A 14,527-nucleotide genomic window follows, 5' to 3' on the forward strand; every position below is an offset into this window, starting at 1 on the left:
ATCAATTTTGTTTATTCATATATATATGACTATATCTAATACCAGTTTGATTGTATTTCTCCATTCTTTTTCCTCATAAATAATATAATACTATAAATAACAACTTCTTATGAATAATAACAATTTTAGGGTGACTAAACTGTGGATGTTTGTGAAATTTTGAAATACTTAGAAAATGAGTCTAATAGGATAATTTATTGTATTTGTACAATTTTATTTATTCAAGTTACTTTCATGTTTGAAATTAATATTTATTTTAAATTTTTACACATGTTTTAAGATGTAAAAGAATATAGCTCAATTACTTATTTAGAATTTCTTTTGATAGATATATAAATAATAATTATCATTGAAGAAAATAATTTATTCTCTATTATATATAACTTTTAAAACATGATGCCTATATTTAGGCTCTTCTCTATGTTTCTCAAGTTTTAATCTTACATCACACCTTTGAATTTTTCAATTTGCATAATATATAATAAAAAAAAACGTTTTACATTTTCAAACTTATCGAGATATAATCAGAAAATTCGAAACAAATAAAACATTAAATAGGTTAAATCCCCAACCGATTTCTCCCAACAGCGCCCATGTCATACAGTATACTACTAGCATCGTAGATTGTAGTTATCCTATCCATTTTCACAATATTCAGCAACCATGTTTCCCACAAAAATTAAATTTAACAAATATAAATTACATAAAAAAAACAATGCTAAATAAAAAAATATCGAGCTCATAATCTTGTGCTTGCTAAATGCCCAGCTTGATGTACATTAAGCACATGCATGCAACCGGTCAAGTTATTTGTGTTTAATCAACCTCTTGTTCATAGTTTCATACGAATGAGAAACATATATATCTTGTACATGAAAAAAGAGGATATATACGAAATCTTATTTACAGATTCATATCCAGAAACTTTACCAGAAGCATGACATATACAGTTTCACTGGTGGTTGAACAAGTGACTAGTCCACCCACCCCATTAAAAGCTAGAGCTTCACATTTGTTTACCATTCAACTACGCTTATAGATGAATACGTACCTCCAATGTTTTTTTCCATTTGTCTTTCTATAGGTTTCTGCATTTTGGAATATTGATTATGAATAAATCTGCTATTGTTATCAATTTGCCGTAAAATTAAATATCAGATGTGAAAATAGAGACAGCCATTGGTACATTAACCTAACTTCTTGACTAGTTGGTGAAAAGATTAGAAACTCTAGCTGTATTAAGAAAGTGAAATTGTTTTAGTCAGGTGGTGTTTGACCCGGCTTAAGCAAGCAGTTATTCAGACCCATTTGGATAAAAAGTTAAGAAGTATTTATAAAAAGGTGAGAATAATAGTTTTTTTTATAACTTCTGCTTCTTTACCGAACACTTTAATCAGTTATAAGTCTTAACTTGATTTTAACTTTCCTTCTTTATTTTTAAGCGAGAAGCATTTTTTTCAAGTTTACTTATACGGAGCCTCAGGTCATGCATGATGAGTCCTTGAGCCGGGAGACCTGGAGAATTCTGGACCGTTTTGTTTAGGATTCTTAGGTAGGATTAGTATGACCACGTAATTGACTTATTTAGGTTTATAATATGTACAGAATATCTGTAAACTGAATTCAGCAGCATCACCCGCATTTAATCTCCACATATTTTATGTGTGTACATGCAGTACGTGTTTGCATGGGTAGATGCATGTCCTGTCTCTGTGTAGGGAGTCCACGTAAGCATAAAATTATGCTGGGCGCAAAAAATATAAAGAGACGGTTTTGAGTTCAGTGACCAACTTGATATATCGAGCCCACTCTGGTGACTCACTTGATTATTAACCCAATATAAAATTCATGCATGCAAAGTCATCAGTTGGATGAGTAAGAAGGAGTCAAGAAGAGCTGAATTGTGCACCGAGTCTTGACGGTTCTTGATGTTTATCGCAGGGAAAAACAGCTGGTTTACACTTCGGAGGTTGAAGCATTATTAATTGACAGGAAGGGTAGATAGAATTAGTCAACAGGATGGGCCGGGATGCATATCGAATTCTTTCTACTGTTTGCATTTTTCAACACCTTGTGCATCATGGATCTTTGGACTGTGCTGTGTATGTTGTTGTGGTTGAATGTATACATACATACATTCTGGGTAAAAATATTAAATTTTTATGATTTATTTTTCGAAATGTACTATCCATTTAATGATTATATTCCGATTTATTATTAAAATCTCTGATAAATTATTATGAATAGTCCATAGATCAACTGATTAGTTATGATTTTCGATTTTTACTATCATATTTCTAACATATAAATTTTGTGATAAGAATATATGATATCATCACCTTCTTCTTCTTCTAAGACTTTAATTTTTTTCATACTTATCCTATTAAGCTATTTGTATAGCGAGAAGTTGAAAACCTGAGATTAAATTGGAGTAAGTTACATTTTGTAACTGAGTGAAAATATTAGATCTTCTCGTTAGTATTTAAAGAAATCCTAATTTACTTAAAATAATTTTTCAAAATATATTATCCACTTAATGATTATACTCCAATTTCTTTATATAAATCTCTGGTAAAATTATAAATTAATAAATCAATCGATTAGTTATAATTTTCGATTTTTACAACCATAATTTTAAGGTATAAATTCTGCCATATGAATATATGATATCATCACTTTTTTCTACGACTTCTATTTCTTTCATACTTATCCTATTTCAGTAAATTATTTGTATAACTATTTGACTATTTACAATTAAACCACCTGTATTATTCATCGAACAATTATGGTGAATATAGAGTTGAAAATCACAGGATCGTCTAACTGCACACAGACGAGACACGTACAAGAAAATAGGAGAAGTGCCGACTTTTAATTAGTTTTGTTTTGGTGTCTTGTTCATTCCACTAATCCAGACGCATCCTCTGGGCGCGGCAGCCTTATGCCTTATTAGAGAAAGTAAGACAACAAAAGAATTCATACTACTGCCCAAATTGTCAACTCACAAATGTTTTAAGTTGTTACTGTATCATTTCTTTTTCGATTGTGATGGCTCATAAAAAGTTAATATTACACCTTAACTTTTCATATTAGCCTACCCCATCATGACAAGCTTTTGCGAGCTCACATCTTGATTTAAGAAAATGTTACAGTGATACTCATGGTCATACCCCACCTGAGTAAAAAGGAAAAAAATAGAAACTTGTCTTATTTGGAATTGGATATGTAAATCATCTGCTCTCTCTATATTTATGCAAATGTGAATAGAGATTTGTAATTGATAGTTTGTTTGTTATTTGCTAAAGACAAACCACCGATGTTGCCATTTTAGTTTATTATTACTCCCTCTGTTTTTTTATATATGACACTTTTGACTTGGGCACGTAACTTTAAGTGGGTTGACCGGATAGTAAAAATCATTATTTTTGATTGATTTTTTTTGTGAATTAAAATTTTGATTGTATATTTTTATTCAGAAAAAGAAAAATTCAAAAATAATATTTTTAACTATCCGGTCAAAACACTTAAAAGTGTGTGTCAAAAAGTCAAACGTCATATATTAAAAAACAGAGGGAGTATTACTATAAGTCAATGACTCCATATGCAGTCTTACTAATTAATCAATTCGATCTTATATGGGATTCTGTTTTTTTAGGAGGTGCCCAAATATTTTCGGTCTATTTTTTTAAGCGGTGGATTAGGTTTTTCTTCTTAAAATTGGTCAAAATCGAGTTTAGAATGTTAAAAATGTTTGTTCTATATTTCTTAAGCAATAATAGTGCTCAATATTCTATACGAAAATAAAAATACAATTTTTAACAGTCAAATGCTCTAGTAACACTGAAAGAATAGACAAAATTACATATTAACTTGTACGATGTATATTATTCCCTCCGTTTTATGTCAACCTTTAAAAAATCAAACAGTTTAATAAAAGTAAATGTTAACGAGACGCATTCATTGTCTATTTATTTGCATAGCCCTCGGAAGCAGTCCTCCTATTTCACAATAAGGGACTTGGCCCAGGAGTTTAATGGTTCCTTGATAATTAGTCATTGAATGATTAATGTCCTTAATTACTTAACGGTCCCCTTGGCCCCTTCCCACGATAAACACACAACACTACATTACAAAACCACTCACCTAAAGATTTCTCCCATTTGAGCACGGTTAGATAGCCCAGTGGTTAAGGGCTTATCCTCTGTCGTCCCAGGTCTTGGGTTCGACCCTGGTTCATCTCGAGAATATCTTAGAACAGATACTCACTTGTAAGGCTATAAGCCATATTTGTCAAAAAAAAAAAAAAAAAATTCTCCCATTTTATGGGTCAATAAAAACGCTAATTAAACCCAAATTAAGTACCCATTTACTAATCTTATTTTAATGGACCACTTCGATAAATTAAAATAACACAATTTCTAGAATGTGTATAGATATCGAAAATGAAATAAAATAAAATAAAACAGCATCATGCAAGCCAGGCTATGTTATACTTATCCTGAAGCGTTTTTTTTTGTGTGAAGACAAGCGAGTCGAAAGCTGACTTTGCCAACACACCAGTAAATGCCCATGTCTCCACTTTGACTCTTCTCAAGAATTTCTCCCAATTTTTTAACCATTCCCCCGGTTTAGTCAACTGCCTTGCGTAGCTTTTTTCTCATTGCTGATGACCAGAGGTCTATATATATGGACCTGTAGCCCTTGTTACAAACTCATTGTTCAGCATCTCTTCTTATCCAAACCAGAAGAAGCTGATAGAACAAAGATTATTCAACTCATCTTTTCTCCAAACTTGTGTCAAGAATCATCATGGGAAGGCCACCATGCAGTGAGAAAAAAGGGATCAAGAAAGGACCCTGGACTCCTGAGGAGGACATAATCTTGGTGTCATACATTCAAGAGCATGGCCCTGGAAACTGGAGGGCTGTTCCTACTAATACTGGTATGTTTAGCGGGCCGGTTCCAAACGAACGGTTTGAAACCGCTCATTTGGCCACCTCTGGTCATGATCAATATCATTACTAGGGTATTTAATACCCCATCTACCCTTTATTATTAAGTAACCATGTTCTGTTTTTGCAGGACTGCTTCGGTGCAGTAAGAGCTGTAGACTGAGGTGGACTAATTATCTCCGGCCTGGCATCAAGCGCGGAAACTTTACGGAGCAGGAGGAGAAGATGATCATCCACCTCCAAGCCCTTCTTGGCAATAGGTAAATTTTTCATGCATAGGAAGATATATTGTTGTGCAGTGAAAATTTTTGGTGATTTATTGGAAGCTAATGATTGGTTTTGTGAATTGAATAGATGGGCTGCTATAGCTTCTTACCTGCCGCAGAGGACAGACAATGATATCAAGAATTACTGGAACACTCATCTCAAAAAGAAGCTTCTTAAGAGCCAGGGATGTGTCGGTGATGATCATAATGAGACCAGTGGAGCCAATTCAGAGGCTTCGTCGTCAGGATCGAAAGGCCAGTGGGAAAGGAGGCTTCAAACGGATATTCACATGGCTAAACAAGCTCTCTGTGAAGCCCTGTCACTCGACAAATCTCCAGCCACTAGTACTACTACTACTAGTACTACTGCTACTGCTTCCCCTGCAGCCTCGGTCCAGGCACCAGCTCCGCCTAATTCTAGCGTAGCGCCACCTGTCCAGACCTCATCAGCTTCCTATGCTTCCAACACAGACAACATAGCTCGATTGCTCCAGGGTTGGATGAAAAGGTCTCCTAATTCTTCGACATCGTCTCAGGATCATCAAACAAACTCATCCGATATGACTACTGGTCATGAGTACTCCAACTCTATCAACAACAATAACAATTATCATCAAATTGGGAGTACTAGTGCAGCAGGTTATAGTTCTGCTAGTGAAGGACAAACACCGGAACACAGGATTGCTCGCGGTCGCGGTGGTATGGAGTCATTGTACAACATCTACAACAACTCTTCCGCCAAATATTCATCTCCAGCAGAGGTATCTATGGATGATGCAGCCAATTTTCGGATGGAAAACAACGTAAACAACGGGCTTTTCATGTTACAAGACCACGACGAGGACAAACAGAACGTCAACAACAGCGCCTCTCTGTATCATCATCAGCAACAGCTACGACAAGTGCCTTCTCTAACTCTGATCGAGAAGTGGCTCCTAGATGATGTTACTGCGGCAACTCCTCGACCTGGACCGGACAACTTAATGATGAACATCTTTTGAGAAGCTAATTGGGAATCTTCCTTTCCTCCTAATCAACTCGAGGAGGTCTGATTAAATAGGATGAAGAACATCGAAGATTGATCATAAAGTGTACATATTAGTCCTAGTTATTATACAGTATATCTTATTATGCCTATGTACTCAACATAATATTGTAATCATCTGCATGTAATCAGTTGTACTAGAACACAAGTATATAGATAAGTTTCTATTTGTACTTGAATCCGTGCACAATTGATTCGATCTGGTGATCATATTTTACTAGACCAACATGATAGAATTATGTATGTTTGCTTGAAAATTCTAGTGTCCAGAACTAATTTACATCATCTATCACAAGAGACTTGTAACAGGCAAAAGATATATTGGCCGTGTTTGTAAGTTAGACTGTTAGAGGTTTAGGATAAAATTAGAGGTTTGGGGTGATTAGAGACCATTTCAATCCGCTAACGCAAGTGTTTAATAGTTAGCGGATTGAAATGGAGGTTTGTGCTCAAAAAACTAATTTTAAAAAAGCTACTTTGAGGAGTTTTTTGGGTTAGAGGTTTTGGTATACCAAATAGTTATACAAGAAACGGCTAATTCAATCCGATAGTCAAAACATCTATTTCAATCAGCTTGTCAAAACATCTAATTCAATCCGCTAACAGCTAGCCGCTAGCCGCTAACCGCTAATTCTCAAACAGCTAATCGCTAATTCTCAAACAGGGCCATTAACTCAACAAAATAGTTATGAAAATTTTCTTGTGTAATTATACTAGCAACAATTTTATTTCTGTCCCTAACACTTACTAACACATTACAGTAGGCTTCCATTTTAAGTTTGCCAATCATATGTATTTGAATCATATGCAATGTTGGGCTGCTTCTTGCAAGGAACCTGGTTTCTGAATCAATAATGGTTTCATCCTAGTCACCGATTCACGGTATGGCAAGCCATGGTGGTATTATTGTCACCCTTTGAGGATAGATGTGTGACTGGTTGAACGCGTTCATATAACAAAAGAAGAAGAATAACAAAGAGAGATCTTACCTTACCTACCAAAAAGATAATGTTTCATTCTTATCACTTATCAGTTCACATCATATATGATTTATAAACTATATTTCAATTAACCTGTATGAGCCTTTCTGTTACCTTGAATAAAAACACAGTAGTTTCTTGTTTAATTTCTTATCAGATTGTTACCCTGAAACCTGTTTAGTTTACGTCGAATACTCTCCACCATATCTATGATCACTGTAACAGACTAGAGCCAGTTTTAAGTAATTAGGTCCTGTCCATGCTTGATGCTCCAACTATTCACGTCGCGCTTGTACTCAGGCCATACTAGTTGAATAAGTGCTTCCAACTTATAAACTCAGAAGTCGGGCTTTTATGCCCCGCCAAACACACACATTGTTCTAACTTGTATAGCCTTGAGTTGCACAGACTTGTAAATGCCTGTCATACATGACATGATGACAACACCAACACATTTTGTGCAAATTTTGTTTTTTCATTTGTTTCTACTTTTATTAGAAAAACCGCTCTATATTTTTTGTAAAGGAAGGATGTCGGTAAAACATGCAATAATAAAAAACACAACCTTTAACCGCCATCATTTTTAAATCACTTACCATTATATTTGCTCGATTCAGAACATTTTTTAAAAAAATGTGGTCGTTTTGATAGTTATTCACGAGATTATGATAATGGATAAAAAAAAAAAAAGAAATGGGATTATAAGGATAATAATAATAAAAGAATGATTTAATTAAAATGAGGTTATAGGGCGTTCTGCAGCAAAACTGCACATGATTTAAATGTATATTATATTTTGAAATTAGTTTTGAACACATGATGCAAAGAAACATATATTTAGATTTAGATTCTATTTTAAACATCGCTTCTCTCTTGAGCGCTCCTAATCAAATATCACCGAATCATATAGGATAATTTAAAACTCTAATAAAATATATTAAGACTATGATAATTAAAAATCCGAATCGATATAAGCGAATGGAAAAAATTCTTTAAAACCCTCCAAATGAATGCCAATATGCCATCTTGAAAACCACTATATTAATAATCAAATACAAACCCGTTATATGTTTTCTTAACCGGCACAACGCAGCCAGAAATGTGTTGCCGGAATTTTTGACCTTAGAAAAATAATTTATATTTTATATTCCACACAAAGATTCCGGAAAAATAAAAAGCATGCAAAACCTAATTTAATTTAAAAACTACTCCCTCTGTCCCATTTAATTGTATACGTTTTTTTTCAACTACTCGACACGCATTTTAATGCTCTTATAAAATATAGTTCCGTAACTTATTTTTGAGATTTTCTTTTTCTGAATAAAAATATAACATCCAAACTTTAATTCAGGGAAAAAAAATTAAAAATAAATTACACAACTACACTTTACACTTTACAGTAGCATTAAAGTCCGTGCCGCGTCCCGTCCCCCAATGTATATTACTCAGGGGGTACGGAGGGAGTATATATTTAAGGCCCTATCCGGCGTTCCCTAAAAAAAATTGTTTATGTAAAACAAGTTGGGCTGCAGTGCAAGCCCATGAAATAAAATCGGGTCCGAAGCGCCAGATTCCAATTTGCTCCGCCCAAATCGCTCTCCCTCGCAGCATCCAATTCATCATCAGGTTCATATACTTTGATCTTCATCTGTGTATTTTTCATTTCAGACTTTGCTTTTCATATACTTTTGGGAAACTTCAAAACTTATATGTATTGTATATCTCTCTTTTGATTCAGCAACACTCTTCTGCCTTACAAAATTTTGCTACTTCTAAATTATGAATTATCTGTGGTTTTATTTATGTAACAAAAGTGTTTCACAATTTAATTTAACATAGAATTAGTTAGGTAGAAACATCCTGTGTCTGAGCTTTTGATTCGTTTCGATATTGTCGAAAAAAAATCATGGTATACCAGAACTGTAATTGTGCAGGCCTTGAAATAAATGTTCATACCTCTGAAATTAATAGCATTTTTTCCTGTTATATATTTGTTTCTCCGGTAATTTTGGCGTAGCAGTAGTAGTAGCAGGAGCAGCTCGAAGATTAAGTGTCGGGTGCAGAGGTGTGTTACTCGTTATGTGTCGTGTTATTTCCTTTCATTGCTGGATTGTTTTTGACTACTGGAAACTTTGGTGTAGTTAATTTTGTTTATAGATATTTTTAGTTTTTTCCCTTGGATCTTTTATTGTTTTTTATGTTTGTATGCTCAGTGCTTAACTTCCTTCTGGGCTTATTTTTACTTGTGGATTAGACAATAATATTACTGCAAGTATATCCGTCAATATGTGTTCAACACTTGAGCATGTGTGTTGAAGCTACAAACCTTGTAATTATATATCTCTTGTTTAATTCAATATAAGTTCTGCCTGTCGTGTCATACTTACTAGTACTTGTATTATTTATTGTGATTTTTGTTTTCTTCTTATACCAGTCAAATTCGGAGATAACAAATCATTGCCAGTTAAATAAGAAAACATCAGTATCAGAATGTATTCACATTATATGTGACAAATCGATTTATCACAACTTTGTAAAATGATGGAGATTTTCAGGGGTAGCTATGACTTATGGTGTAATGTATTGCTGCAGGTTTCATGATATCTAGCTCATATTGGTTGATTAGGTTGGATTAAGAAAGGCTAGTTCTTATTTTAGGAATAGTATGTTACTTCAGTGTGTAGTGCATATTGATTTCATATTTATATAGCCTTGTTTCATTTTTTTTTTTTGCCTTCAATTTTCCCATCATGGTTTATGTATAGTTTCGTTTCTAATACACACCCCCTACCCCAGTACCACGCGTTGTTTCGTTTGCACAATAACAAGTGATTTTGAATGCAGGTATAAGTGGCTATGACAACAATTGCAACAAAAATGGGTGGGTCTAAGGATGTTAATGAAGTTCGCGCAAAAGGTGCTGATAAGCTACAGAACTCAACTTCCGGATTTAAAAGATGGGGAAGAAAAACTCCATTTGTCAGATACGGGCTTCCTATGCTATCATTCATGGTCTTTGGGACAGTTGGCCTTGGTCATCTTTTGCAAGGCAGGTAGTCATATTACTTTTATTAATTTGAGTTAAATCTACTGTAATAATATCTATATACTATCAAACAGTAATGATGACCCATGTCTTCAAACAAGAAATTTAGTCCTCTCCCTCGAGGGATATTGTTTCACTTCTCCTTATGAGAATATACAGATAGTCCACTGTCTCTGCTTTTAACTTTTTGTCATTTATCATATTGTCAATTACAGAAATTCAAATACTTACACACACACACACACATTGCATTGCTGCACTAAGGCTTGAACCCTCAACCTCCTCTTAACAAGAAGAGGGTATCATATAGGTTAAAAATGCACGTTCTAATAGGTTCTTTTTCCTGTATCATGGATGGTACTTGACAGAAATTTTTTGTATCGATTCTACAATTTCCTTGATAATCCTTGTTCTGTCACAAATGATACCACTTACATTTAGCAAAAGAGTTAGTTAACGGACTTCTTTGGTTGTACTTATTACAGTTGGCATAGTTACTACTTACCACCTAGTCTACGGTATAAGTTGGCTAGGTTGTGTGTGTAAAAACCCTTAGTTCTATCACATGAGATTGCATTGTTGGTTTTGAGGTTGCCTCTTTGGTGAATATGAGGCTTGCAAACCCCAGTGAGCTAAACCCATTGGCAATCATGTTAGAATGCCATCATGCCAAGCCCAATTTCATAAAATTCAAATGTTTTTATGTTTCACTGATAAACCTGCTTTTTACTGTTTTTTGGGCCTTTTGCTTTTGGCTTTTGCTTGCTCCTCAGCATCACTTAATGGAATGCAGTTAATTTTTTTGAAGTAGAGCAGAAAAACATGGGTTCACTAGGCTTTCAGTTTAAGTGATTGCTTAAAAACATGGCTTTGCTAGCGGCTTCGCTAGGCTTTGAGCTTAAGTGATTGCTTAAACGCCCAAAACTTGACAACTTACTGCTATATAGGACCCCATAAATTGGGAAGAGGACGGAAAAAAACTAGAATTAAAGAAATGATCAAGCAGTTTATACATTCTAAAACTATTATCAAATGTCTGCCTATTAAATAATTTCAAACCCTGCTTGAGGCATGCTTATTTTGAGAGTAATAGTGCTTTTGTATTTGAAACTATTACTCCCTCCGTCCCGCCAGGAAGTTTACGTACACTGTTTACACATATTTTGAGGCTCTCGTAAAGTATACTTCTATAACGTATTTTTAATTTTTTTCTTTTTTTGAATAAAAGTTTAAACGTCAAACTTTTTTTTAGGATTTTTTTAAAAAAAGATATATAACGTAAGTATACTTTATAGGAACCTTAAAATGCGTGTCAAAAAGTAACGTAAAGAACCTGGTGGGACGGAGGGAGTAGTAAATTGTGTTGTCTGTCCTAGCGGATCATCGCATCAATGTTTTGTTTCACTTTGTTCTGTCCTTTGTATATGGTTACTTTAAGATCTAAATCTTTTTTACTTGTTGCACTACAGCAAGGATATTGCTAAGGTGAAAGATGATCAGGAGTGGGAGATAATCGAAACCAAAAAGGCATTATCAAGAACAGGACCTATCGCAGCATATCAACCAAAAAAGATTTCCTTGGAAGAGGAGCTAAAGGTACATTAGATTTCCCAATATATAATTAATGTGTTATACTGTTTAATTACATATGGCTGTTCTTTGCAGGCTACCCAAAAGAAAGTTGATATAAACGATTACGAGTTTAAGAAAATTCCCAGGCCCAATGAAAGCAAATCTCATTAGACTAATCTTCACATGTCTATTCAAGTTGAGATAAGGTTCGAACTTTAAATGTTTATTATATACTGGTTGTTTATGCTTGTTATCAGAATTATCAGAATATATTTTCTGTGTTTGGTGGTCCATCTACTGGCAAAATATGTCAATAATTAGATGTTGATAGCAATAATGTTCAGCATCAGCCTATACTCTCCTAGATTTTATAGAACTCCCATTTTTTATGTTCGATCTTATTGAATTATTAAAATGCTTATTTATATTTAAGTATATTGGGCTGGACCATTGTTACAGAGGAAATAGGGGGTGACAGGATGTAAAGAGAAATTTTGTAGGTACTTGGAAATTATTATGTGTGTTATCAATAGAATTGGACAAGTGATAGAGGTTTTCAAGTTTATGTTTAAGATTTTATGTGATTTGATTCAGACTTCAAATTTGTGTGGATCATATATATTTTAATTTGACTATACAAATTGTAGATGCTTTTATAATATATCTGCAGATTTGTTCCTTATGTGTGTTGTAAATTTTTATTGTTTATTTTTTATACAAGCAGGGGATACGCAGATCCGAGATGTGGTCAGGTGTTTTGAGTGCAAAGTAGAGATACCTGCTCGGCTGCTTTAACATTTTCTTGGAGTTTGGTATTGTCAGATGTTGAATTCAGTCCCATCAGCTCTAATGCCACATGTGGCGCATAATTTAGTCAGTGACTTTGCATTGTAGGAAGTACGTAAGATAAACTTTGAACTTGTATGAATTCGAATCAATTGCAGACTTTCTGAATTTGTTTAGCTGATGTTCATAATAATGCTTCTGTAGCAAAATAAGGTCCTGCTTTTTTCTCCCTCCACAATTTGTGATGGAAATTATTGCACTGTTCCTCGACTCTGCTTTCTGATTTCTTTGACCGGAGTTTTCTTACGAACCAAGTTCATGTTGTTTGTGTAAATCAATATATTGAAGCTAATCTTGTAAGCTGTATAAGGGCATTGAACATAAGCTCCTCATATTAAACTCAAAGTGGAAAAAATGCACCGAGTGAGAAATTATAGAATATAAGACATTTTAAAAATGTGCGTAATTTACAATTTCTGAGTTCTTTTATTTTTATGTATGTTGTGAAAATATAATATACTCCTGTTAGTTATAAAGTGTGTAGCAAACATTTAACTATACTGAAATTTAATCAAATTACTCGTATAAATTTAAAAAGTAGGGAGATATACATAAATGCTAGAGACCCACTAAAATCTACGGTAACTTATAACAATAACCCGAACAAATACCCAACATAGAGAGCTGCATCTGCGCTTGAAGAACTGGAAGTCTCAGTTTGTTCGTATTGGAAGCTCATGAAGAAACCTAGGAAACCAAATGCCTCGGACCCAAGGCCAAGCCTAAGAATTAAAGTTAGTTCATCCAAATTGTATAAAATCACCATATCAAGACACTGCCTTTCATATAGTCAAATGTGTGAATAGACTTTGGAATACAAGAAGCATTAGGAGCCTAGTCATCTCAAATTTTAAGACAGATAAGAAATATGTCTTCCATTTACATAATCAAACAGGTGTTTTCTGGTAAAACATAAAAGAATGGAAGTGCAGAATTTAAAGGTTTGCGGAAGTAAACCTATTGAAATCTTACAATATCATCGCTGTTTTTCTTAGTACGAGCCTCCTCGACCAAATGCTTTGCAGCTATCTTTGGGTCTCGTATGTTTTATTTATCGAATCAACTACTTCATGGTTCGACATCATTTACACAAGAAAAATACCCTTATATCCACATCTTGCTTCACTATTTTCACATTTATTTCCCTTTTACAGATTAAAAAGGTCAGTGCACTTCACTATAATGTAAGACAAATTGCACCAAGACCATTTGGACTTTGAATGTGTTCTTAGCAATGAAATATAGGGAGTTGACAGCAAATGTAGCAGAGCCATATGTGCCAAGTGCCAAAACGGGTTAAACCATACGGCAAGCTGGCTTCAAAAACAAGTACAGAAGAAACTGACTCAGCAGACGAAAAATGCTACATGCTACATTATAGATTAACATATTCATGACTGCTAAAAAAATTTAATTCATCATGTAAGTTTTGAATCAAACATGTTTGCAAATCTGGTTGAGTACATACGATGATTAACTAAAAGAAAGAGAAAATAAAGAGTAGCCAAAAAGCTTCCACCATGTATGTGACTAAAAGTAGCAGCACAAAAGAAAGTTCCTTTTCACCATGAATGACCCAAGTCAAGTTCAATAATGCACCTTCTTAGTTCTCTTCTGTTGGTTCAATGTTCATGACTATTGAGTGTAAACTAAACATCTTGAAGGACTGTTAAGATGACCCACACAAACATATAAACAAACTTATCCATGCTTAACCAGTAGTATTTGCAAAGGCACTGATGTTTTATCCTTACTCTCAGGTACTGATTGTAGTTCATGCACTAGGACTTATAATACATAACAGTTAAGATTTTAACAGT

At 34.1% G+C, this 14,527-nt stretch overlaps 2 protein-coding genes across 4 annotated transcripts; both read left to right on the forward strand.

The window, feature by feature from the left end:
* The first annotated feature begins 4,704 nt into the window (after positions 1 to 4,704).
* Positions 4,705 to 6,442, forward strand: LOC108220814 (myb-related protein 306). The gene is made up of 3 exons (XM_017394674.2): positions 4,705 to 4,942; positions 5,083 to 5,212; positions 5,307 to 6,442. Exons 1-3 carry the CDS (start codon positions 4,810 to 4,812, stop codon positions 6,217 to 6,219), a joined length of 1,176 nt encoding a protein of 391 aa, XP_017250163.1. The 5' UTR covers positions 4,705 to 4,809; the 3' UTR covers positions 6,220 to 6,442.
* A 2,296-nt stretch (positions 6,443 to 8,738) lies between these two features.
* Positions 8,739 to 12,823, forward strand: LOC108220556 (uncharacterized). Of its 3 annotated transcripts, none has more exons than XM_017394358.2 (6): positions 8,753 to 8,869; positions 9,264 to 9,308; positions 10,088 to 10,296; positions 11,759 to 11,885; positions 11,955 to 12,067; positions 12,586 to 12,823. In XM_017394358.2, exons 3-5 carry the CDS (start codon positions 10,100 to 10,102, stop codon positions 12,030 to 12,032), a joined length of 402 nt encoding a protein of 133 aa, XP_017249847.1. In that variant the 5' UTR covers positions 8,753 to 8,869; positions 9,264 to 9,308; positions 10,088 to 10,099; the 3' UTR covers positions 12,033 to 12,067; positions 12,586 to 12,823. The 3 variants fall into 3 exon arrangements, with proteins under 3 accessions (XP_017249846.1, XP_017249847.1, XP_063949282.1); XM_064093212.1 differs by having other exon boundaries at positions 8,793 to 8,868; positions 9,246 to 9,308; XM_017394357.2 differs by lacking the exon at positions 9,264 to 9,308 and having other exon boundaries at positions 8,739 to 8,869.
* The last annotated feature ends 1,704 nt before the right edge of the window (positions 12,824 to 14,527 follow it).

The sequence above is a fragment of the Daucus carota genome, chromosome 5, assembly GCF_001625215.2.
Source record: "Daucus carota subsp. sativus chromosome 5, DH1 v3.0, whole genome shotgun sequence".
Taxonomy (NCBI): domain Eukaryota; kingdom Viridiplantae; phylum Streptophyta; class Magnoliopsida; order Apiales; family Apiaceae; genus Daucus; species Daucus carota.

Bases quoted from the DNA above. Each gene is read 5' to 3' on its own strand.
- LOC108220814 (XM_017394674.2), top strand. From the start codon at position 4,810: ATGGGAAGGCCACCATGCAGTGAGAAAAAAGGGATCAAGAAAGGACCC. The intron at 4,943-5,082 runs GTATGTTTAGCG...CTGTTTTTGCAG, and splicing joins GGCTGTTCCTACTAATACTG to GACTGCTTCGGTGCAGTAAG. The intron at 5,213-5,306 runs GTAAATTTTTCA...TGAATTGAATAG, and splicing joins CAAGCCCTTCTTGGCAATAG to ATGGGCTGCTATAGCTTCTT.
- LOC108220556 (XM_017394357.2), top strand. From the start codon at position 10,100: ATGACAACAATTGCAACAAAAATGGGTGGGTCTAAGGATGTTAATGAA. The intron at 10,297-11,758 runs GTAGTCATATTA...GTTGCACTACAG, and splicing joins GGTCATCTTTTGCAAGGCAG to CAAGGATATTGCTAAGGTGA. The intron at 11,886-11,954 runs GTACATTAGATT...TGTTCTTTGCAG, and splicing joins CCTTGGAAGAGGAGCTAAAG to GCTACCCAAAAGAAAGTTGA.